The sequence below is a fragment of the Phalacrocorax carbo genome (assembly GCF_963921805.1).
Source record: "Phalacrocorax carbo chromosome W unlocalized genomic scaffold, bPhaCar2.1 SUPER_W_unloc_11, whole genome shotgun sequence".
Classification (NCBI taxonomy): Eukaryota; Metazoa; Chordata; class Aves; order Suliformes; family Phalacrocoracidae; genus Phalacrocorax; species Phalacrocorax carbo.
The window spans coordinates 216,906-241,984 of record NW_026990245.1 but is presented as its reverse complement, the minus strand read 5'-3'; the positions used below and the strand labels follow the sequence as shown (position 1 = coordinate 241,984).

At 39.8% G+C, this 25,079-nt stretch overlaps 1 protein-coding gene across 10 annotated transcripts in view; it reads right to left on the bottom strand.

The window, feature by feature from the left end:
• Window positions 1–25,079, bottom strand: part of LOC135310824 (adenomatous polyposis coli protein-like) — a 129,605-nt gene that overhangs the window by 20,022 nt on the left and 84,504 nt on the right. For all 10 annotated transcript variants that reach the window (XM_064439853.1, XM_064439848.1, XM_064439856.1 and 7 more), the window contains 6 exons: window positions 17,378–17,482; window positions 11,681–11,779; window positions 4,881–5,259; window positions 3,504–3,599; window positions 2,483–2,622; window positions 91–168 (listed from right to left, as the gene is read on the bottom strand). In XM_064439853.1, the coding sequence (XP_064295923.1) occupies window positions 91–168; window positions 2,483–2,622; window positions 3,504–3,599; window positions 4,881–5,259; window positions 11,681–11,779; window positions 17,378–17,482 (897 nt within the window). The remainder of the gene's footprint in view (window positions 1–90; window positions 169–2,482; window positions 2,623–3,503; window positions 3,600–4,880; window positions 5,260–11,680; window positions 11,780–17,377; window positions 17,483–25,079) is intronic.

Genomic DNA, 25,079 nt, shown 5'->3' with positions numbered 1-25,079 from the left:
AACATTTTAATACAACTCAATGAAATTGAAGGGATGCAAGATGATGGAAATGTGCAAGCCAAGGAAATATTTCATCTCAAAAGGAAGTACCTGCTGCAAGTCTTCACTTTCAGACTTCAGTTGGGCTACAAGTGCTCTCATGCAGTCCTTCATAGAACATAACGTAGCCTGTTAGGAATCAGGAGAAAAAAGAAAATAAAGAATATTAAATGACACATTAGGTGGCTTGTTTGTGCATAATTCTTTGGTATTTTAAGCTATTAATCTCTGAAGTTCAAAAAAGCTTAGTAAAATACTTCCAATAACAGACATTTGATCTACAATTATTAAAATGTTAAGCATAAATATCAGTTTCTATTCTGGGAAATACATAAGTGGTGAAATTGTGCTAAATTTTATACTTTTGACAAGTCTAGGACCAAATCTGGAACACTAATAGTTTAGAAGCCTTCTTCACTATGTCCCAGATATGAAACTGGACACTCACCTGTAAGCTGGCAATGTGTTGTTACCTGATGTCTACTGAGTCTCAAATCATACTTTTTCTTTCAAATTTACATAATATGAAAAGTAATGTGACAATTTAAAACTGACACAAAGACAACAACATTCCTGACTTCTGAAGACCAAATTACTTTTTAAGAATACACTAGCAATTGAAAAACTGTAAGGCTTACATTAGAAAATGTTTGTGACAAAGCACAATTAAAATTTCTGAAAAAAAACAAATGTATGTTAGAAATGCATTATTCATTAGCTGGATAACACGTACATTTACATCACAGAGTATTTTAGCTTGTGCTATAAACCCAATAACTGCAGCCTCACAGCAATTACTAATCAGATGGTTTTAAGAGTCAGTATTTTGTGAAGCACTTCATTTGTAGGAGGGATTTGTTACACTCTGTTTAAAACTGGGAGCAAAAAGTGAGTAGTATGAAATCTGGTTTTATTTTTGCAGAATCACAGAATGGTTGAGGTTGGAAGGGACCTCCAGAGGTCGTCTGGTCCAACCCCCCTGCTCAAGCAGGGCCACATAGAGCCAGTTGCCCAAGACCATGCCCAGATGGCTTCTGAATACCTCCAAGGAGAGAGACTCCACAACCTCTCTGGGCAACCCGTTCTAGTGCTCAGTCATCCTCACAGTGAAAAAGTTTTTCCTGATGTTCAGAGAGAACCTCCTGTGTTTCTGTTTGTGCCCATTGCCTCTTGTCCTGTCCCTGGGCACCACTGAAAAGAGCCTGGCTCTGTCTTCTTTGCACCCTCCCTTCAGGTATTTATATAAATTGATGAGATCCCCCCCGAGCCGTCTCTTCTCCAGGCTAAACAGTCCCAGTCCCCCGCCTGGTGTAGAACAGGAGTACATCACTAGTTACTGGCCTGCAACTAGACTTTGTGCCACTGATTAGCACCCTCTGGGCCTGGCTGTTCAGCCAGTTCTCAGTCCACCTCACTGCTCATCCAGCCCATACTTCATCATCTGTGTCACCAGGTCCCTGTCTCCTTCAGCAGCAGGCCCACATTTTCCCTAGTCTTTTTGTCACCTATGTACTTATAGAAGCCCTTCTTGTTGCCTTTGCTATCCCTCACCAGATTCAACTCCAGGTTTCCTAACCATGTCTCTACAAGCTCAGACAGTGTCTCTATATTCCTCTCAGGTTTACTGTCTCTGCTTCCACCATCTGTATATTTCCTTTTTATATCTGAGTTTTGTCAGGAGCTCTTTTGTTCATCCATGCAGGCCTCCTGGCATTTTTGCTTGACTTCCTGCTTGTTGGGATGGAATTTTCATTCACTCTTATAGTGTCTTCTATTAGAGCAGAAAGATAAAAATCTTGTCAGAATGCAGTTATTTGAAGATCTATGTCTTGGAAAACTCTGGGGCAAGAAATTCTTAAATATTAAAACTTTTTATCTTTTGAAAGCTAAGTCCTTGGTAGAAATTAGGGAATCTATTTTCTCCAGTCATATGAAATAGCACCCATTATGAGCCAGACATGCTCCAAACATTTAAGAAAGAGGATCCAGGCTGAAGAGATTTGCAAAAATTTATCATACAGTAATAATATTAGTAAATAAATGATAACTTTACAAAATTTTACTAAATTAACAGGCTTAGTTCAAAATCCTCAGAATAAATCTATTATCCATAATCATTGGTACATTATGGAAAGATCTAGTGTATTGTTTACACAAGAATAAAGCCAATAGATAAAATCTTTACTTTCAGTGACAAAACAGAAATAACTTTAATACAAAAGCTGATACTATACTTTTATGATATAACATTCAGTTTGTGCTCTGTGTTAGCAACAGGATGGAATGGCAAAGTTTTGGAGGAATTTCTGTGTCGAGTCAAAATGCAATATCTATCCCAGAAATGGAATATCCTTTCCCAGAGATTTTCATCACCTTTCTGAGACCTACAAGTCAAACACAACTATGAACTGAAATGATTGTATGTTTGAAATTCTATTTTTACCTTGTTTGCCACATCTCCAAAAGTCAAGTTTGTCAGAGCCATTCCAGCATACCTCCTTAATGTAACACTATAGTGGTCATTTGTAAGCCCAGACATTTCACAATCCACTTGCAAGAGTTCTGCAATGGCCTGCAAACCTCCTTTAAAAATAAATAAATAATAAAATGAATAATAATAATAAACAATACTACTAATAAATTTCAATTGTAATATCAAGAATACAGTATAAACACATCAAGGAGTAAATTGCATTCATATGCACAGAATAGCTCTCAAACATCTGAAAAACAAAAGGCTCAGAAAGGTAAATAATAATTTCTTAAATACACTGTTAAATATTGACTCTGGATCTTGAACTGTGTGCTTAGTACAAACTGAAAGGTATGGTAGCATGATGTTGAGATTTTGGGGGAAGATGAGAACAGAAGCATTTATGAAGAGGTAAGAAGCACACCCATCTTTTAATTCCACCCAGTCAAAATAACATTTCACTGATAAACTCACACCAATTACATAAAAGGTTATTCAGTAAATCTGATAATTGTTAATTTAATAATTATTATTGAATCTTATTATCTCAGAAAAAATACATATAATTTTTTCATTGATAATGAAAAGTGGCAAATTAAGGAAACTTGCACGCACAGAATTCACTGAAGATGGACTAAAGTATTCAGGCTGTTTGTTATACAGGAATCAATATGTTTAACTCATGATGCAAAAAACCCTCAGAAAGTAGTCTCCATTACAAGTCCAATACTTCTAAAATTGCAAATATTTCCAGGCTACAAATGCCCTTCCAAAAATCACAGCTAATGCCAGATATAAGAGTAACTTGCATAACAATCTGTCCACTAGGAAATAGTCTAGCTATAAGTTCATTCAAACTGCATCAATCAGAGTTTAACCTAGTGGTTAACAACAAACAAAAGCCACATATTCAGTGAGGTATACAAGAAAGGAATGTCCACATTTTCAGGAAGCATCTCAAAGGAAGTTAGAGAAGCACATTTAGTCTTACCAAGCTCATTCATGGCATGCCTGTGTTCTTCATCAAATGAAAGTTTCATCAAAACACATGCTGCAGGACAGATGTGATGATCAACTGGAGCTGGCACTGATCAAGAAATAGGTAACTATTAGTATTTCTTAGGTTCATAATTTTGTCTGGTTCATAAGCTTTCCAAAAAGAATCTAATCTTAAAATAAATAAAGTACAGGTTTTTTTCAGGGTTTGTATCTTTCCAGTAACTCAAGAACAGACAGTTAATTAAGAACCTTACTAATAAATGTGAGTACACAGAGGCACATACAACCACGATTACATATATGTACTAGAAATATACTTGAAGCTGAAAAGACTCTATCTTTTAGGATAATTCTGAATGTATGTATTAAGTAAAAAATATGACTTCAAGTACAAAAAAAATCTAATTAATTTGGAAAAATAATAATCTTAGTGAAACAAATCAGTAAGTTTAAATTTTCTGGCAGCATTAAATAATACAACACCTAAGGTGAAGCAGTTTCTTTGGGTGTTACGTCTTTATGAATGGTTAATTAAGCCCTTTGTTTCATAACAGAACTTTTAAAGTTCATAATTTTGTGAGCTAGACTTTCCCTAAAGCACAAATTGTATTGGTACATCTTATTCAGAGACCCACTTATACAAAGTGATTCTTGCAGTAAAATCCAACATCCAAAACAGAGCCCACTGACTTCAGTAGTACTTCTGATATAGATGTCTACAGCGTGTATTTACAAAATGGCAATTTTAATCCTCCCTTACTTCAGAAAAGCAGTTATTGAGTAATCCAGAAGGTTACATCTTTTTTTAAAAAAAAACCAACTGCTATGTGAGAAAACTCCAATTCACTTAAATTGTCACTTCTCTGTTATTTTAACACTGAACTATTTCTTAGACATCACATTCTAAATAATAGTTCACATTATACTGAATAGACTGGGATTATTTAATTTGTGCCCTCTATCCCTTTCCTAGATGAAATTGTTATCTTCTGAACACATCTGAATGAAAAGCAATTTGGGATTATTTATTTAGATATATTTCATTATCCATTCAAATGTAAAATAGCAATGAGTAGAAAGTTATGTTTAATTTGTAGATTATAAATATAAACCACTAGGATTATATCTGGAAAGCATACCAAAGCATATGATTTAAAGAACAAGTTTATAAATGAGATATCATATCTATAATAGATACTATTTCCTGATACTACCTTAACTTGAATATCCATAAATAAATGAATAAATATAAAAATAAAAGAAACTTTACATGCATTCAACAAGAAGTCAGATTAAAGCTGATTTTTTTTGTAAATTCACTGCTTTCAACAGATCTTTTAAACATCTTTATACAGTTTACAGAACCTACTTGGGGGTTTTTCTTGGTCCATGACTTCTTCATGTGCCTCCTGCCATTTCCAACACATTTCACAGTAAGCACGGATTTGCTCCAAGAGGTGAAGCACACGGCTTTCCTGTCTGCCCCGCTTATCGTCAGGCTGGGAGTGAATGATGTTATGCAGTGCTGCACTGGCTCTGGCACGGGCCTCTTTACTACCACGGGAATTTCCTAACAACACAGAGTCTTTATCATTGCCATGTAAAAGCTGGATGAGGAGAGGAAGACATCCAGACTGACGCATAGCTATGCAGCTGTCTTGGGAGCTAGACATCGCTAGCAATGTTCGTGACATGTCATCTTTATCATGGGTACCAAGCATCGACAGTAATGAATACACCATTTCCACCTGCAGGTCAAATGATTTTAAAAATACAATTACATTTAGAAATACATATCAAATTAAAACAAAGTTCTCAATAGCATGCATGAGCAAAAAAGAAAATTTATTTATAGAATGGTGCAAAAATTTCATAGAATCATAGAACCATAGAATGGTTTGGGTTGGAAGACACCATCTAGTTCCAACCCCCCTACCATGGGCAGGGACATCTTTCACTAGATCAGTCCTGTCCAACCTGACCTTGAACACTGCCAGGGAGGGGGCATTCACAACTTCTCCGGGCAACCTGTTCCAGTGTCTCACCCTCATTGTAAAAAAATTCTTCTTTATCCAATCTAAATCTACCCTCTTTCAGTTTAAAACCTTTGCCCCTTGTTCTGTCACTACAGGCCCTGGTAAAAAGCCTCTCTTTGTCTTTCTCATAAGCCCCCTTTATTTATTGAAAGTCTGCAATAAAGTCTCCCTGGAGCCTTCTCTTCTCCAGGCTGAACAACCCCAACTCTCTCAGCCATTACTCATAGGAGATGTGTTCCAGCCCTTTGATAATTTCTGTGGTCCTCCTCTGGACCCACTCCAACAGGTCCATGTCTTTTTTGTGCTGGGGGCCCCAGAACTGCATGCCATATGCCGGGTGGGGTCTCACGAGAGTAGAGTGGAGGGGGAGAATCACCTCCTTCAACCTGCTGGTCACACTTCTTCTGAGGCAGCACAGGATATGGCTGGCTTTCTGGGCTGCAAGTGCACATAGCTGGCTCTTATCCAATTTTTCATCTACCTCATATCCCCAAGTCCTTCTCTGCAGGGCTGCTAGCAACCCATCCATCACCCAGTTTTGTACTGCTTCAAAATACTTAAATAAGCACTATTAATTCTTCACCATTTATAATCTGAATAAATCTCACTTGGTGGTTAAATGGCTAGAATAACTGGGTGGTAATTATATCTAACTGTATTAATCTGCAAGACTAATGGCAAAGATTCCTAACTTTCCATTGCACACAAGGATTAAAGAAACATACTAATGAAAGTTCTTTAGCTTGGGAATGCAAGAATATATTTAAAATTAATTTTATCTAAGAAGAGTATGTTCTCTATGAATCATACTTTCATTAAAAGATGCTCTTCAGTGAAAAATTATTTGGTGTATGGCATTAAATACAGTTACTCCAGACAAGATAAGACTGATTACATTAATTTTTAACATACATTGTGCTAAAAAATCTTATATATATTTTAATGTTTTCCATTGAAACTATTTCAAATTAACCAATGAATTTTTGTTATAATGAATGATTTGCATATAGGCCAGACTATTTACAGCTAATGAAAAACTGAAGTGTTATTTTAACACCTGCAAGTTTACAGGGATAAAACCAATGGAGCAAACAAATGCTCATTTAATATATACGGTATAAATACTAAGCATTTGTCCAACTAAATCAAGCCATGAAACCCCAGCATTACACATTTAACTCAGAACAACCAAATTTCAAATTTAAAAATAGCATTTTTGAGGGGTTCCTTTGGTTACCATATAATATAGAGATCAATGCACTATTTGGTTTCTCTTTTGCATTCTGTTTTCTTCAGTAATAGCTTTAGATTGAGAAATGTGTTTGGTTCTTTTAGTGAACTTTTAGTAGAATATGATGTACAAGGTAATATTAGATACTATCTAGAAAACTCAAACTCCTAAAGTCAAGAATACAGCAAATTTCAAAATCATACCACAACATAAAGAAACTATCAAAGGGACTTTATGATAATGGGACATTCCTCAGCAACCATAGCTTGCTAGGGAGGGATGGAATACATCTGTCTAGAAGGGACAAGGGAATTTTTGGCAGCAGGCTGGCCAACTTGGTGAGGCGGGCTTTAAACTGAAGGACTCGGGTGGTGGTGGGGCCAAAGTAGCAATGCTAACGCCATCACACCCAACCAGGGAATAAGCCAGGCCAACCAGAGAAGCAACAAAGGTGCCTTAGCTGCTTCACGAGATGACAATCAGATCAACCACCTCAAGGGTCTGCATGGCTATAGTGGGTCATCATGCACCCCTCCAGGGAAACCTGCGTGCTCAATTACATCTCTGAAATACCTGTACATCAACGCATGCAGCACGGGGAATAAACAGGAGGAAATAGAGATCTGTGTGTGGTCACACGGTGAGGTGTGCACAATACAGGAGATTCCTGCAGAGCACTGAGGATAACTTTTGGATGCAGGTGGTGGAGGAGCCAATGAGGCGAGATATGCTGCTGGACCTTATCCTAACAAACAAGGAAGGGCTGCTTGAAGATGTAAGGGTTGGGGGTAGTCTTGGCTGCAGTGACCATGAGATGGTGGAGTTCAGGATCCTACATGGTAGAAGCAGGACAACAAGTAGGATTACAACCCTGGACTTCAAGAGAGCCAACTTTGGCCTCTTCAAAGACCTGCTAGGAGGAATTGCATGGCTCAGGGCTCTAGAAGGTAGGGGGGTCCAAGAGAGCTGAACAGTATTCAAGGACCACTTCCTCCGAACTCAAGATTGGTGCATCCTTAGGAGGAAGAAGTCAGGCAAAGGAGCCAGGAGATCTGCATGGGTGAGCAAAGAGCATCTAGAGAAACTCAAATGGAAGAAGGAGGTTCACAGTATGTGGAAAAAGGGACTGGCTACTTGGGAGGAATATAGGAATGTTGTCAGGGTATGCAGAGATGCAATGAGGAAGGCCAAGGCCCGTTTGGAAATAAATCTGGCAAGGAATGTCAAGGATAACAAGAAGGGCTTCTTCAAATACATCAGCAGTAAAAGGAAGACTGGGGATACAGTGGGCCTGCTGCTGAATGAGGTGGGGCCCTGGTGACACAGGATGCAGAGAAGGCAGAGTTACTGAATGCTGCCTTTGCTTCAGTCTTCACTGCTAAGGCTGGCCCTCAGGCATATCAGCCCCCAGAGGAGAGAGAACAAAAATCTGGAGAAAGGAGGACTTCCCCTTGGATGAGGAGGATTGGGTTAGAGATCACCTATGCAAACTGGATCCTCGCAAATCCATGGGCCCTGACGGAACTCACCCATGAGTGCTGAGGGAGCTGGTGGATGCTCTTGCCAAGCCACTCTCCATCATCTTTGAAAGGACATGGAGGACAGGAGAGGTGCCCGAGGACAGGAGGAAAGCCAATGTCACTCCAATCTTCAAAAAGGGCAAGAAGGAGGACCTGGGAAACTATAGGCCAGTCAGCCTCACCTCCATCCCTGGAAAGGTGATGGAACAGTTCATCCTGGAGGTCATCTCCAGGCATGTAGAGGACAAGAAGGTTATCAGAAGTAGTCAACATGGATTCACCAAGGGAAGATCATGCTTGACCAACCTGATAGCCTTCTACGATGGTGTGACTGGCTGGGTTGACGAAGGGAGAGCAGTGGATATTGTCCATCTCGACCTCAGTAAGGCATTCAACACTGTCTCCCATAACATCCTCACAGGCAAGCTAAGGAAGTGTGGGTTGGATGAGTGGACAGTGAGGTTGATTGAGAACTGGCTCAATAACAGAACTCAGAGGGTCATGCTCAATGGAGCAGAGTCTGGATGGAGGCCTGTCACTAGCGGTGGTCCCCAGGGGTCTGTGCTGGATCCAGTCCTGTTCAATATATTCATCAGTGACCTGGACGATGGGATAGAGTGTACCCTCAGCAAGTTCGCTGATGAGACCAAGCTGGGAGGAGTGGCTGATACACCAGAAGGCTGTGCTGCCATCCAGCGAGACCTGGACAGGCTGGAGAGCTGGGCCGAGGGGAACCCGATGAAATTCAATAAGAGCAAGTGCAAGGTCCTGCACCTGGGGAGGAACAACCCCATGCACCAGTACAGGTTGGGGGTTGACCTGCTGGAAAGCAGCTCTGCTGAGAAGGACCTGGGAGTGCTGGCGGACAGCAAGCTGACCATGAGCCAGAAATATGCCCTTGGGGCCAAGAAGGCCAATGGTATCCTGGGATGCATTAAAAGGAGTGTGGCCAGCAGATCGAGAGAGGTTATCCTCCCCCTCTACTCTGCCCTAGTGAGACCACATTTGGAGTACTGTATTCAGTTCTGGGCCCCCCAGTTCAAGGACAGGGAACTGCTTGAGCAAGTCCAGCAGAGAGCTATGAAGATGATCAGGGAGTGGAGCATCTCCCTTATGAGGAAAGGCTGAGAGACCTGGGTTTGTTCAGCCTGGAGAAGAGAAGACTGAGGGGGGATCTTATCAGTGCTTATAAAGATCTAAAGGGTGGGTGTCAGGATGATGGGGCTGGACTCTTTTCAGTGGTGCCCAATGACAGGACAAGGGGCAATGGGCACAAGTTGGAACACAGGAAGTTCCACCTCAATATGAGAAAAGAACTTCTTTACTGTGAGGGTGACAGAGCAGTGGGACAGGCTGCCCAGGGAGGTTGTGGAGTCTCTTTCCCTGGAGACATTCAAAACCCGCCTGGATGCGTCCCTGTGTCCCTGCTCAAGCAGGGGGGTTGGACAAGATGATCTCCAGAGGTCCCTTCCAACCCCTACCATTCTGTGATTCTATGAATTGCAAAGTATCCATGGGCGTGTTTCTTTAAAATATACCAACTAAGGAAGAAACAGGATTTGCAGACTGTTATACAAAGTTTTCTAATAATAACTACATTTTTGCACTGGTTACCAGACTAATGAATTATTTTATTTGGTTTCTTCAGAGACTGTTCTAATGTCTCTGAAGATGAGTACAAATACCAAGTTATAAAAAAATGAATAGCAGTGGGTAGACTAAGCAATGTCTGTTACCATGAATCTTTCTAAATACTAGAATTGCTGAAGCAATAGAAATCTTAAAATTTATAAAATTGTATGATCACATGCAAAATCCACTGAAATACTCTTGGAGCTAATTTTATGACAGCCTAGTATCCCAGTTTGTAGATCCTTACTTTCTGGTCGGGGGAAAAAAATCAAATACAGTTTAAGACAATCCACTCGGATTCTTAAATGAGAGTGAATTCAGTCTGTTTTATGCATGCCTCTTGACAGACATTTTAAGAGCAGCTTTAGTCCACAGTTATTTAGATTTGGTCCACAGTTATTTAGATTTAGATTTGGAAGTTTTTTGTTAGAGAATAAAGCTATAGAAGCCATCAAAATCTGGCCTCCAGATTTGTGGCACATATAGTATAGGATAAACTCTAAAATATATACATATATTCTTTATATGTACACCACACATGGAGGCATCTCTTTTTGCATCTGTAAATGCTTAAAATCTCTACTGCTTTCCCTTCTTCTCATGCATTAATGTCAAGCTTTTTTTACCCCACAGCACGCTAAGATGGACCTATATATTTGTCTTTTTCCTTCTACATTCAGTCCCTTCCTCTGCATTCAGGGCTCTCCCCTTGTCTGCACCTTTTGTGACTTTACACTTTATAATGGGAAGTAGCAAAGAGACACTCTAACTAATGTCACCTCCATTTGGTGTACACGTACAACGAAGGGCAGAAATTACAACATAACACTGATTTAAGACCCAGCATAATACTATATCAAGGTCCTGCTTCCCAGAAGACTGGGATCAGCACCACATTGATAATATCTATATTGCTGCTTATGTCAGAGATAGTATAAACTTCAGTGGTTCAGGGACACAATTGTGTGTTACAGAGTTGCCCTTTTTTCCTCTCTTCATGCTGCCATATATCTTGAGTACACTCTCTACTGTATATCAAGCTTCACCTCTATTTTTTCAGTAACTTTTTAGAATACACTGCAGATATATAAAAGGCTACTTCAAAAGATGGAAAGAGTACCTCCTATTTCCATTGAGGAAAAGGAAATTGCATCTAAGAAGATTTAGTTTAGATATTAAAAATTTTAATAGTAAAAACTGAAAAACTGATAGAGGTTGCTTCTCATTAAAGCTTTTACCAATAGGTTAGACAGCTTTCACGTGCTGTCAAGAATGCTCTTGATAAATTAATGCATTACTGGGAGATGTATTAGATGATCTCCTCAAAGTCCCTTCACATTTCCTATTTTCAATGATCATTCAATTAAAATATTTTAGTCACAATGAGCATTTTCCATTCTCCATTATTCTATGTCATATTATCTGAATTACTATAGAGACAATGAACAGACATTTATTACCATCAAGGGCTTACATAACTTTTTTAAAACTTTATTTAAATATCTTAGCAATGCCATCTGCCAGCTCAGACTCCAGTAAAGTATTCCAAGAACTGCTTTTAAAAGGGTTAGTTTTCATAATGGATTATGCATCAACATCACGAGTTTTTTAGGTACTCAAATAATTTCTTGCAATCAAATTTTCCTTATTGATCATTCAGCTAATATTGGCACTACTGGCAGAAACAATGAGGTTATTGTATTAGTAAAAATGTAGCATTAGCGACCTGTGGTTTGTAATCTTCAGTTACCTTGGTACCCAGATGATTTGTCAGTCTGCGAGGGACAGAATAGTTATTACTAGAGTTCATAACAGTGGCTGTCTCATGGTCCACTTGAGCAGCAGAACCCTAAAAATTTAAACAACAATTCAGTATAACACAAAGTCTAACTGCAATACCAACTATTGACTAAATCAGTTTCAGCCTTGGATGATGAAATCATATTTATAATAATGAACTGTCAGCATGTTTTTTGCTTAAGTTAGGTCTCCCCACCCCAACATAACTTAGATGTCACTGTTAAACTGGGTTTTATTATCCATTTTTCCCTAAATTCAACCTCAAAGAAATTACATTTTCAATGGAAGTCTGTGCTGGTTTTGGCTGAGAAGGGGTTAATTCTCCTCACCGTGGGGGGTCGGCTACCTTTCCAGCTTCCACGCTCTGCCTCGTGGCGGGGGGTTGGGAGGGGCAGGGCCATGGTGGGGGCGGCTGACCCTGACTGGCCAATGGCATGTTCATTCCATACCATGTGACACCATGACCAATATACTGGTCATATACCAATATACTGGTCATATACTGGGGGGGGGGGGGGGGGAAGGCGGCGGCAGGTTGTGTGTCGGGCACGGTGCGGCGTCGGGTCGGCGGGCGGTTCCGTCACGTGCGGTTTGTTTCGGCGGTTCATTCCCCTCCCTCCCCCGGGGTTTTGCGCCTCTTGTTGTTCTCCTTTACATTGCATTTCTGTTGTTGTTTCTTTTAATTTGAATTATTAAACTGTTCTTATCCCAACCCACGAGCGTTACCCTTGTGATTCTCTCCCCCATCTACCGGTGGGGGAGTGAGTGAGCGACTGTGTGGGGCTGAGCTGCCGGCTAAACCACGACAAAGTCTTTTATAATTATTTTCATCGAGAAAAAGGAGAACTGGACTTGGCAACTGGATTATGATTTTTACAGCAGGAGAAAAAAGTAGCCTCTACTTCTAGGTCAGATTATATAGTGAGTAGGAATAAGCCTATACTACCTTCAGAACACCGTCAGTTATGCAGGAATTGACAAGGAGAGATTCATCTTGACAAGGTGTAACCTACTTGAACTTGCCTTTATCAAAAGCAAATCACAGGTGGATGAATCTTCTATTTTTTAATGAAGAGCTATAAAAAATGCTGACATTATTTGCTGCAATTTCTCTAGAAACTACAGTAGATAGCATGTTTCTACCTATTGTAACAATACCCATTTATTAACACTTTTGCCCTTTATTAATCTATTTTGTGTACTTACATCCCCCCCTTTTATCTTCTCACACTCTTCTTTGGAGTGGTGTTTTTGTGTGGGGGTGTGTTTAGTTCTTTCTTTTTCTCTGCTTCCTGCCTGTGAAGCTTCCTTTACTATGTTCCTCTCTCACAAGAAGATTCCATTCAGTTTGGGGCACTTAAAAATACATTTGAATAGTATACACTTTAAGGGAAAATTGTTCTGTTTGTTTCATTGCTGACTGGGTGAGCTTTATTTTGTCTAGAAATTGAGCTGAGTGCCTTATTATATTGAAGTTTGCCCAACATTCTATTGTCCTGAGCCTATATCACTGTATTAAGTAACTTTTTCCTGTATCAGCTCTAATAGAAAAAAGACAATTTCATAAGAGTTCTTAATCCTTTTATATATACCTAGGTGAATATGTTACCCACTGTGATCAAAATAGGTGGTAATAAGATAAATATTTATCTGGAATAATATGTTTGTCCTCTTAACAGAACAGCCCAAATAAAAAATAAACTCTGGAAGTTGAAAAATTACTTCATATTCTAACTGTTAAACACTAACTGTGAAGGAATCACAGAAGCAAACTCCTACAAAAATCATAAATATTACTGGACCATATCAGTGACATTTAAAAGGTCATGTACAAAATAATGTATACTATTTTAGACACAGGTCTTTTAATCCACTGACTTTTAATTTCTAGTAGAAATTTTTAAAAAATAACAAAAGAATTTTAGTTATACTGGAATATTTAAACAGACCCATTTCATTCTCCATTTGAATCCAGAACATTTAATGCATATTCCAGAATAAGTATTAGCACAGGATACTAAATAAGTACAACTAGAATGATTTAAATTCACACATTATTTTATTCCAATATATATTTCCTATGTAAACAAGAACTTTTTGCTGTTATGGATGGGAAAATTTGGAAAACCTAAACTCCAGAATGAAAACTATATTAAAATTCCTAAATTATTTCACTTTAATAATCTTCAGTGCTATGAATACGGGAAAGAACCCTGAGATTTTCACACTGACTGATCCATTAATATCATCTTGACCTCAGACTACATTCAGAGGATTACAGGTTTTGTATATGTACATGCCAAAATTCTCCACTCTTAAATTCAATGTACTGATTTTATCCAAGAAGGAAAAAAAGATGCAAGTTTGAAGCACTACCTATTGAAGTCCAGCATAGTGTAGACACAAATAGCATACTTTTCCTATAGATCCTAAAAAACAGTATCGACTTTGATCCAAATGACTATTTCCTTCAAAGCCATCATTTTTGGCCTTACTATTTTGATGATGCCAGAAGAAGCAAATTAAATGCAATTACCTTTCTTACTGGCTCCTTGTCGTGGTTCAGCCTCAGTTGGCAACTAAACACCACGCAGCCGCTCGCTCACTCCCCCCACCCCTGTGGGATGGGGAAGAGAATCAGAAGGGCAAAAGAACTTGTGGGTTGAGATAAGCACAGTTTAATAATTACAATAAAATAATTATAATAATGATTATGATAATAATGATAATATAATAAAATTGAAAAGAAAAAAAGAAAAAACACAAACACAAGTGATACAGCCGCTCACCACCCACCGACTGACGTTGCCTGTCTCTGAGCCGCGATTGCTGCCTCCCTCCCCCAGCCAGCCCCTCCCAGGTAACATACTGGGCATGATGTTACATGATATGGAATATCCCTTTGTTCAGTTTGAATCCGCTCTCTTAGCTGTGCCACCTCCCCTCCCGGCTTCTTGTGCACCCGGCAGAGCATGGGAAGCTAGAAAAGTCCTTGACTAGTACAAGCGCTGCCCAGCAGCAGCCCAAACATCTGTGTGTTAGCTCAACATTGTTTTCATGCTAATTTCAAAGCACAGCACTATGCCAGCTAGAGTGAAGAATAACTCTATCCCAGCTAAAGCCATGACACTCCTAAAGACTGATCTGAAAAAAGTAGTATAAGAAGTGTGTAGCCATTCATCTGAGAAACTGGAAAATGACAGAGATATGTACATGGACCCTTCTTGTGTAGAACCTTCTCTTTCCAAATCTTTTCCTATCCTTCTATTTCATCTTGTTTTCTCTTTTTCTACTTTCCTGTCTTTCATTTCTTGTTTGTTGGACTATATTTGCTATTTACTCTGTCAATCAGGTTGTGTTCACTGTTTTGTGGCATATTTTATTAATAAAGTAGAATACCTTATTGAATTCCTCTACAACATTTCCAAAATAAGTGTTTGAATAAATCTCATTACAGTGGCAGAATAGTGAGCATTATGGAACAGAAGAGAAGATAGCTTTAAGATGGTACAGAAAAGGACATGGCTGAATCCTGAAAAATCATTTCGTCAGTTGGCAAATTCTCAGTTAGCATTGCTCATATGACTACAAAACCAATTAGCCCCAAATTATTAAGTTAAAACTTTTTGCACTCCACTTAATAGTGATTGTTTAAAGAAACAAGGTATATTGAGCTGGTTTATCAGAAGTAAATGCTATGCCCAATCTATTAAGCCTTCTGTCTCTGGACTTGCCCTAAAAGTAAATAATCCCCAGATGTCTCTTAGAACACAGATTCAGAGCCCTGGATCTATCAACCTACAGGAGGAAAGAATACAAATGTTTTAAATATTTTAATGAGGCAAAGTTCAAAATTGTTCAAATTCTAAACATAAAACCTCAAATGAAGCATGAATGCATTGTCTACTCGCATAATGTGTGCCAAGGCATATGAGAACCCCTTCTTCTTTCCTTGTAAAATATCTGTTGTCCAAAATAACTCCTGATTGATACAATCAAGAAAGAAAATACAGCCACAATGCATCAATTATTTAAATATATAAGCTTTCAGCCCCAAAGCAGTGTTGAATTTTTTTCCCAAGTGTCCTGGTTTTGGTTGGGATAGAGTTAATTTTCTTCCTAGTAGCTGGTATAGTGCTGTGTTTTGGATTTAGGATGAGAATAATGTTGATATCACACCAATGCTTTAGTTATTGCTGAGCAGTGCTTACATGGAGTCGAGGCCTTTTCCTGCTTCTCACACTGCCCCACCAGCGGGTAGGCTGGGGGTGCACAAGAAGCTGGGGGGACACACGGCTGGAACAGCTGACCCAAACTGGCCAAAGGGATATTCCATACCATATGACATCACGCTCAGTATATAAACTAGGGGAAAAGGTGGTCGGGGGTCTGCTGCTCGGGAACTGGCTGGACATTGGTCAGTGAGTGGTGAGCAAATGCATTGTGCATCACTTGTTTTGTATATTCTTTTAGTATTATTATTTTCCCTTCCTTTTCTGTCCTATTAAATTGTCTTTATCTCAACCCACGAGTTTTATCTTTTTTCTGATTCTCTCCCCCATTCCACTGGGGAGGGAGTAAGCGAACAGCTATGTGGTGTTTAGCTGCCTGCCAGGTTAAACCACAACACCAAGCAATAAAGCTGTCATAAGAATTAGAGTGCGAATCTCAAGCAACTGTTCGGATATAGCAGAGATAACTTAATTCAAAATGGTGATCAAATATGGGCCATGCTTAATGTTAAATCAAATTAAACATTCAAGCCAAACAATTTATATACTTTCTGATAAGTCTTCTTGTACAGGATACTTTCAGGAGGATTTAAATAATTCTATTTCACTGAAATAGCACAAATTTTACACATGAATTAAACGATAAAATTTTATAGTGTGGTTTTAAGAGTCCAAATTACTAATGTGAATGTCTCAGCTACAGTTGGAGATTACAAAGTGAATGAACATCAATTAGTGCATGATAAGTAATTAAAGTATTTTTAGCCAAAGAAAGAGGTCCCAAACTTGCAAAAATATTAATATAGAAAGATAAGCAAAGAAGAATTTAACATAGCCCTCTAAATACAGTGCTAATGTGTTTCACTAGTAAAAGGAATGACAGTGAAAGATTATTTAAAAGCATTTATATAATGCTTCAGCACACTTCCAGGAGATTATCTCATTGATAACACTGTTTCAAAGTTTTATCTAAAATAGTATTAACAAAATATTAATTATAAACTTGCCATTTCACTATTTTCATTTTTTAAATCATTGATATTTCAGTGACAATTTCTCAAGTGAAATTTAGAGCAATTTCCTGTAATTAAACCATACTTCTAATATTACAGTTCACCTAGAACAAAATAAATTTTCTATAGTCATTCTTTTTGTTTGTTTCTTAGGATTAGGCTCATTAATAATTTAAATAAAAGAAAATGTCTCCTTGCATTATGGAATGTTTACACTTAATCCTATTAAAACATTTCTTTCTAATAAATACAAGAAATTTTCTCACTTCCAGATGGAATGAAGAAAAGTGTAAATCTTTTAAAAATGAACAGGCATACAAACACAATAAGATATATACCAAAATATAAACATTGTACATTTCAAGTATTTAATTATACTATCAACATAGAAAATCAATTTACCTGACCGGTACCAGCAGTTGCTATGCTGATTTCTGCTGTTCCTTGACTTTCCTTGTGCCTCTCTGTATCATGGGAACCCACATCATGCTTGCTTTGAGGTGTCCTCTGTTAATACAAGTGTGTATGAAATTATATACAGAAATGAAGTACATTTTAACATTCAAAGCTCTCTAAACTATAAATGCATCAATGCTGAATCTTCACAAAGCCATTGAGTAGTGCTTTGTATTTCATAACTCTTAGCCTCAATAATTTCAATAATTAACAGCTGAGACAGTGTGTCTTAGAAAAACTGCAAGATTAAAGCAAAGCATGTCCTCTCAGGATTATAGTTCTGCAAGACAAAGGATTTACTGTGAGACACAGAAACATTATTCTCTATCAGCTGTGCTCACATCACTATCAGAAACATAACAGACGGAGCAAAAAACTGTCTTATTTGCAATGTCACATTATCTGTGCATTTACTTGGAGGCAAAGATAGCACAGTTAACGTTCTCATTCAAACACAAACACTTTCTGGGTGAACAGAAGGGTACATGTATAGTACGAATCTTTCTACATTTTAATGACAAACAGTGCAGGAGTAACCACTTTGATGCAAATAAAATTTAAATAATCTGCTATTGATCAACCTAATCATATTTTATCAAAATGAAAGCAAATGATACAGCAACCTAGTACAGACACATGTTCCAGTTTCACAAGGTGATCGAATTTTTGATACAACTACATGAAAATGAAACTGTTGTCATATCCACTCAGAGAGATCATGAGATCAACACCAAAAATAGGGCTTTATATATTTCCTTAATAAAGCAAATTGAATAACTGATTAGAATACTGTGTAAAGTGCCCAATATCATCCACTAATTTGTTTAAAATGTTCCAGTTTTTCAGAATGACACAAACTGCTTTGTCCTTGGAACTGGATTGAAGTCTGAAATTCAAAAGGTATTACCTTATCTCCAAAGCAGGATTATTCTTATAATATCAGTTTTGATACTAAGCCTCATTTTTTCTGTCTCAGAGGCTGCTACCATAACAGACAATACTCTCTTGTATCCCTCTCATTTCATTTGCATAACTATATCTGGTTTATCAAATTCCATTTCTATGGGGCTTTACAACTTTTATGAGCAGTCCAGCCTATGACAGCATAGTCTGCTTCATCTTGCTTTATGCAAATTTCTCTATAACATCTAGCAGAAACATACTTCTCTTCACTGTACATACACTAAAACTTCTTTCATTACTTGAAGAAATGGTGAATGATGCCCGATACCAGCTTCAGAAGAACATACAGCCCCCTCTACTTGGAGCAACATGATCTTCCTCACCATGTCCGCTGGTTGAACTCAGTCTCTGGGCATGCTCAGTTTGTTTTTGGCTTGGTTACACAATTCTTAATGATATTGAACTAGCTTATTCTAGCACATCTCCCTTATTTATTCTACTCAAGGATACAGTGCCTCCAGACTCCCTTCTATCTGATCACATATAGCAAGTTCCAAGACTATCTTATTCGTAAAGTATTCCAAGTATTTCAAATTTAGCTGTGTTGCTCCAATTAGAGGGGGGCATATCAGTTATCAATCCCTCCTTTTCTTTTGAGGGTTTTTAGCCAACAAGCTACAATCCTCACCATATTAGCTCTCTATTTTTACAGCAAGGGTTGGAGTGATAGTTATAACACAGTACTATTACAAAGGAAATTATACATACAGCTAAAATGAAAACAACAGAAATGATTCCTTTAACCAGGACTAATCAGGTAAACATGAGACTAATTAGCACCAAATTTCTTCAAACCCTAAAGACGTGTCATCCTTCTGCATTTGTTTAACTATGTTGACTTGCTGTTTTATAACCTCTAAGACCGCATTTATTCGCCCTGTTTCATTAATATATACACAACAACTAAAGTTGACAACTGCACATACTCCAAGTATGGAAGATGAATAGCCACAAGGCAAAACTCTCAAAATATTTTAGGAGATACAGTGTTGTTATTCTTTTAAACCTGATCTGTAGTTTTAAAACTTAACACCTCTATCAGTGCGTATGAAATTATATTGTTATTGCTGCTATTACAATGACTAAAGAACCCAGTCAAGATAACCCCTGTTGTACTACATGCTGAATAACATATAAGGACTATCACGGTCTCACAAGTAGAGTAGAGCAGAGCAAAGTGATGAGTTTGCAATAAAATCTAGATCTAAGCCACCGGTATAACACAGGACATAACATTCCAAACAGTTGTTAGATAACAAAAAGTTTTAATCCCACGAAGAAAGTAGCATTCAAAGTACTTAGAGGCAAAAAGCTGAACTGTTCATTAGCAAGGCTCTGAATTACTGTGTCACCCAGTTGATGTTATTTATATGTTATTCTTCCAAGAACAGTTCCGGGTTTGGGGCCTGAGGAGTGGGGGGGAGTAATTTATTAAATGGTTTTGATGCATCTACAGAACAAACAGGGATTCATTTAATGCCCTGACAACATATGCAGAACTCCCTCCTATATTCTCTGTCCCTCCCTTCCCAGTCACATAAGTTTTTTGTTTAATACATGCTATTTACGAAAGAGGTGGCTTCCCATTTCCAGAAAAAGCTCTCAAAAGTACGCCATGACAAAAAGTAGTCAACATAACACCCAAAGTAATTTATAATTATAAAGAAATTATTTACATTTACTAGCAGGGTTCACCTAAGCTTAAATGCATGTTTGCAGTCACAACATGCATAAACAAGCACGTACTTTACTGTCACTTGAGTCATCAGCAGGGCTTGAATGTGAAACCTTCAAGCTCACAGAAAACACTTTTTACAGCTTTCATTGCTGAAGTAATTTGAAGTGATAAGCTGTTCACTTTGTGCATACCAACCCAAAGGAGCTAAGAATGACACACAGCCAGCAGAAAATTGATATTTATTGAAAACTGATTCTTGTACTTCCGGTATTTGTCTTGGAAGCCTTCCAATTTCCAAGAAGGGTATAAGGGAAGACCCAGGAAAACTACAGACCTGTTAGCCTAACCTCAGTACCTGGAAAAACTATGGAGAAGATCATACTGGGTGCTATTGAAAAGCATTTAAAGGACAGTGCAATCATCAGGCACAGTCAACATGGGCTCACAAAGGGAGAGTCCCGCCTAACTAATTTGATATCCTTCTACAATAAGGTCACCCACCTAGTGGATGAAGGGAAGGCGGTGGTTGTAGTTTTTCTGGATTTTAGTAAGGCTTTTGCTACTTACTGTCCCTCACAGCATCCTTCTGGACAAGTTGTCCAACTGTGGGATGAGCAGGCACACGGTGCACTGGGTGAAGAACTGGCTGAAGGGCAGGGCTGAAAGGGTTGTAGAGAATGGGGCTACATCTGGCTGGTGACCGGTCACCAGCGGTGCTCCTCAGGGCTCAATTCTAGGGCCAGTTCTGTTCAATATTTTTATCAACGATCTGGAGGCAGGAGTTGAATGCACCATTAGCAAGTCTGCTGATGATACCAAACTGGGAGGTGCTGTTGACTCCCTCAAGGGGCAAGAGGCCTTGCAGAGGGATCTAGATAGATTGGAGCATTGGGCTGTGATTAATGGGATGAAATTTAACAAGATTCTGCACCTGGGACAGAGTAACACTGGACACAAGTATAGATTGGGAGAGGAGTGGCTGGAGAGCAGCCCTGCAGAAAGGGATCTGGGGATGGTGGTCAACAGTAGGCTCAACATGAGTCAGCAGTGTGCCCTGGCAGCTAGGAGGGCAAACTGCATTCTGGGGTGCATCAAACACAGCATAAGCAGCCGGTCCAAAGAGGTGATTATCCCACTGTATTCAGCATTGGTGCAGCCTCGCCTTGAGTATTGTGTGCCGTTCTGGGCCCCACAATTTAAGAAGGACGTGAAGGTCCTTGAATGTGTCCAGAGGAGGGCAACAAAGCTGGTGAAAGGGCTGGAAGGCATGTCCTATGAGGAGCGGCTAAGGACGATGGGTTTGTCTAGCTTGGAGAAAAGGAGGTTGAGGGGCGACCTCATTGCTCTCTACAGCTTCCTGAGGAGGGGAAGTGGAGAGGGAGGTGCCGATCTCTTCTCCCTGGTATCCAGTGACAAGACATGTGGGAATGGGTCAAACCTGCGCCAGACGAGGCTTAGACTGGACATTAGGAGGAAGCATTTCTTTACCGAGAGGGTGGTCAAACACTGGAACAGGCTTCCCAGAGAGGTGGTCGATGCCCCGTGCCTGTCAGTGTTTACGAGGCATTTGGACAGCGCCCTTAATAACATGCTTTAACTTTTGGTCAGCCCTGAAGTGATTGGGCAGTTGGACTAGATGATTGTTGTAGGTCCCTTCCAACTGAAATAGTCTTATCTAGTCTATTCTGTTCTGTTCTAAATTTGCATCCCAGTGTTTGAATGTCCCAGCACCCATTGCTCTCAGTATAGTCTTCAAGAGTCTGTCGTATCATTCAGTCTTTCCAGAGGCTTGTGGGAGAATAGGGGATGTGAATGCGATACGCCCAAGTCAATGCCATGTTTCTTGGCCCAGGTGTCTACGAAGTTGTTTTGGAAATGAGTCGCGTTGTCTGACTGAATTCTTTCTGGGGTGCTGTGGTGCCATAGAACTTGTTTTTCAAGACCCAGGATGGTGCTTCTGGCAGTGGTATGGGTCGCAGTGGTATGGGTCACAGGGTATGTTTCCAGCCACCCAGTAGTCACTTCCACCATGGTAAGCACATGGCACCTGTCCTGGTGATATAATCGATCTGCCAGGCCTCCCCATACTGGTATCTCAGCCACCATCCTCTGTGGCAGAGAGGCTTTACCTGCTTGACTTAATTATGGTGCATGTTTCACATTCATGGATAACCTGTGCGATAGTGGTGGTAGTCAGGTCCACCCCTCAGTCATGAGCCCATCTGTATGTTGCATCTCTCCTTAGATGTCCTAATGTTTCATGGGCCCACTGAGCTGTGAATAGCTCACCCTTACATTCCTATTCCAGATCTACCTCAGGCACTCCAATTCTGGCAGTCTGGTCTACCTGCTCATTCTTTTGATGTTCTTGGGTGGCGCAGCTCTTGGGCATGTGAGTATCTTCATGACGTACCTTTATAGCGATGTTTTCTTCCCACGCAGTGATGTCTTGCCACAATGCAGCAGCCCAGATGGGTTTATCTCTGTGCTGCCTGTTGGTCATCTTCCACTGCTGTAGCCACCCCCATAGGGCATTTGCCACCATCCATGAGTCAGTACAGAGATAGAGTGCTGGCCACTTTTCCCATTCGGGAAATATCTAGGGCCAGCTGGATGGCTTTCACTTCTGCAAACTGACTTGACTTGCCTTCTCCTTCGACAATTTCTGTGGCTCGTCGCGTGGAACTCCACACAGCAGCATTCCACCTCCGATAGTTTCCCGCAATACGACAGGACTTGTTGGTAAACAGAACATATTGCCTTTCATTTTCTGGTAATGCGTTACACGGTGGGGCCTCTTGGGCACAAGTCACCTCCTCAGGCGATGCCTCTGAAATCTCTGCCTTCTGGCCAGTTCATGAGCTCTTCCAGGATTCCTGGGCGGTTGGGATTACCCATTCGAGCCCATTGCATGATCAACGGCACCCACTTATTCCACGTCATTTCGGTCGTGTGATGTGTAGAGGGGACTCTTCCTTTGAACATCCAGCATAGCACAGGCAGTCACGGTGCCAAGAGGATCCGTACTTCTGTACTGACTACTAATTAAGTGGCCCGAACCAGTTCATATGCTGCTAGTATCCCCTTTTCAGTCCCAGTGTAGTGGGCCTCGGATTCTCGATACCCCCAGCTCCGACATCCTAGAGGTCTGACATCGAGTCTTTCTGGGTGCTTTCTGCCAGAGGTTCCAGGTGAGGCCATGCTCCCTGGCTGCAGTGTAGAGTGCGTTTCTCACATCTGGTCCTGTCCAGACTGTCCCAAGGGCTACTGCACAAGCCATCTCCTGTTTGATCTGTTTGAAGGCCTGTTGCTGCTTGGGGCCCCAGCTGAAACAGTTACTCAGAGAATCATAGAATGTCCTGAGTTGGAAGGGACCCACAAGGACCATTGAGTCCAACTCCTGTCCCTGCATAGGACAACCCTGAAATTCATACCACGTGTCTGAGGGTCCACTCTGAACCTCGTGACTCAACAGGAGGGTGTTCCTTACCCTTTGTGTCTCCGGTCTCTGTGTGAATCATTCTAACGCAATTTTCCTTTGTATGTTTCTTCCATGCAGTAATTAATAAGGTGAACCTTGCCATCAGACTTATTGAACCTTGGTAAACCACTATTAAACTTTGTTAAATTCCATCAAATTTATTGAACCCTGTCAAATTATTATTTTACCTCAGAAAAAAAAACATATTGCTGCTTCTCTCTTTTGAGTGAGGTGCATTCCACTCATCCACGACGGGAGGGGAAATTTTTTTTTTTTGGATACCTGATAGACCATAAGACCAGTAATTATCCCAGATATATCAATAGTCCATTTGTAAGGGGAACCAATCCTCCAATTGCTGCCATAAATAGCTCAGCTTAATATCATTAAAAGAACAGGACTGTGGCCATGCTTGGTACACATCACCAAAAGTGGTCACTTCTGGCCAAAGTTCCTGACACAGGGCTCGGGCTTTTGATGACCCAGCTATCCCATCAATAAATTTCCAGTGTTGCAACAATTAATCTAACAGTGACCTCTTCACTATACTTTGTCCGCCTCCCATTATTACAAAAAAAACCCCAAACAAAACAAAACCAACCCCCAAAAAACAAAAAACAAGCAAACAAAAATCACCTCTTTACCACCAAATAAGATCCACAGTTCACTGCCCCCATGCCTGAGTATCTCAAGGTGAAATCACCCACAAGCCAACAATGCAGATCGTCAGGGCTTGGGCAGTAGTGACATGTTGGATCAGGTGAGTCAGCTATGTCTCATCTGGGTCGCTAAAACCATCATGAAAATTTTGCAACTGGCCCATGACGAGTAAGGAGAGAGGCCAGGATGCAAAGTATAGAATTACAAGAGTAATTCTTTTATTCATACGCCTGAGGTGTCCCATTCAAATCGGAACACAACAAATGCAGTTTTACACAGGGTTCTTACACCTTTCAAGTGTTCAGATGCAACATGATTTGACCAATCACTACTTAACACACACACGCTCACGTACTACTGTTTTGCAAAGCAACTATAATTCTATGGTGTCATCATCCACCTGCTTCTTTATTGTTCTACATGTCCCTGGAGTCGGTCTTGCTGCAGTTACTTATCTATGATGCCAGATAATGGGAGGGTTTCACAGAGGTGTTAGAGGGGCTAGGATGCTGGCATTATCTCAGTACTTCAGGGGTAATCCTTTATTCTTCAGGGTGCAAGGAAGAGGACAACAGCCCCTAATGAGCTGGGGTCCTTTAGTCATGCTGACTTAACCACGACTATGCAGTAAACAATCTACCCTAAGAAACTTCATACAATTTCATACTGTAAAGACTAATTGATACAATAGTTAGGGAATTAGATTTTCCTGTCAACAGCTTCCCTTTTTTCCCCCTCCATGTGTGTCCATGCACTGGATCTGTCCAGATTATGGAATTAAATTTGCAAAAGTATAATTAATTCAATCCTTATAAAAAGTATTTTTATTTGTAAATGTTTTTACTAATGGTATGAGTCAGATTATT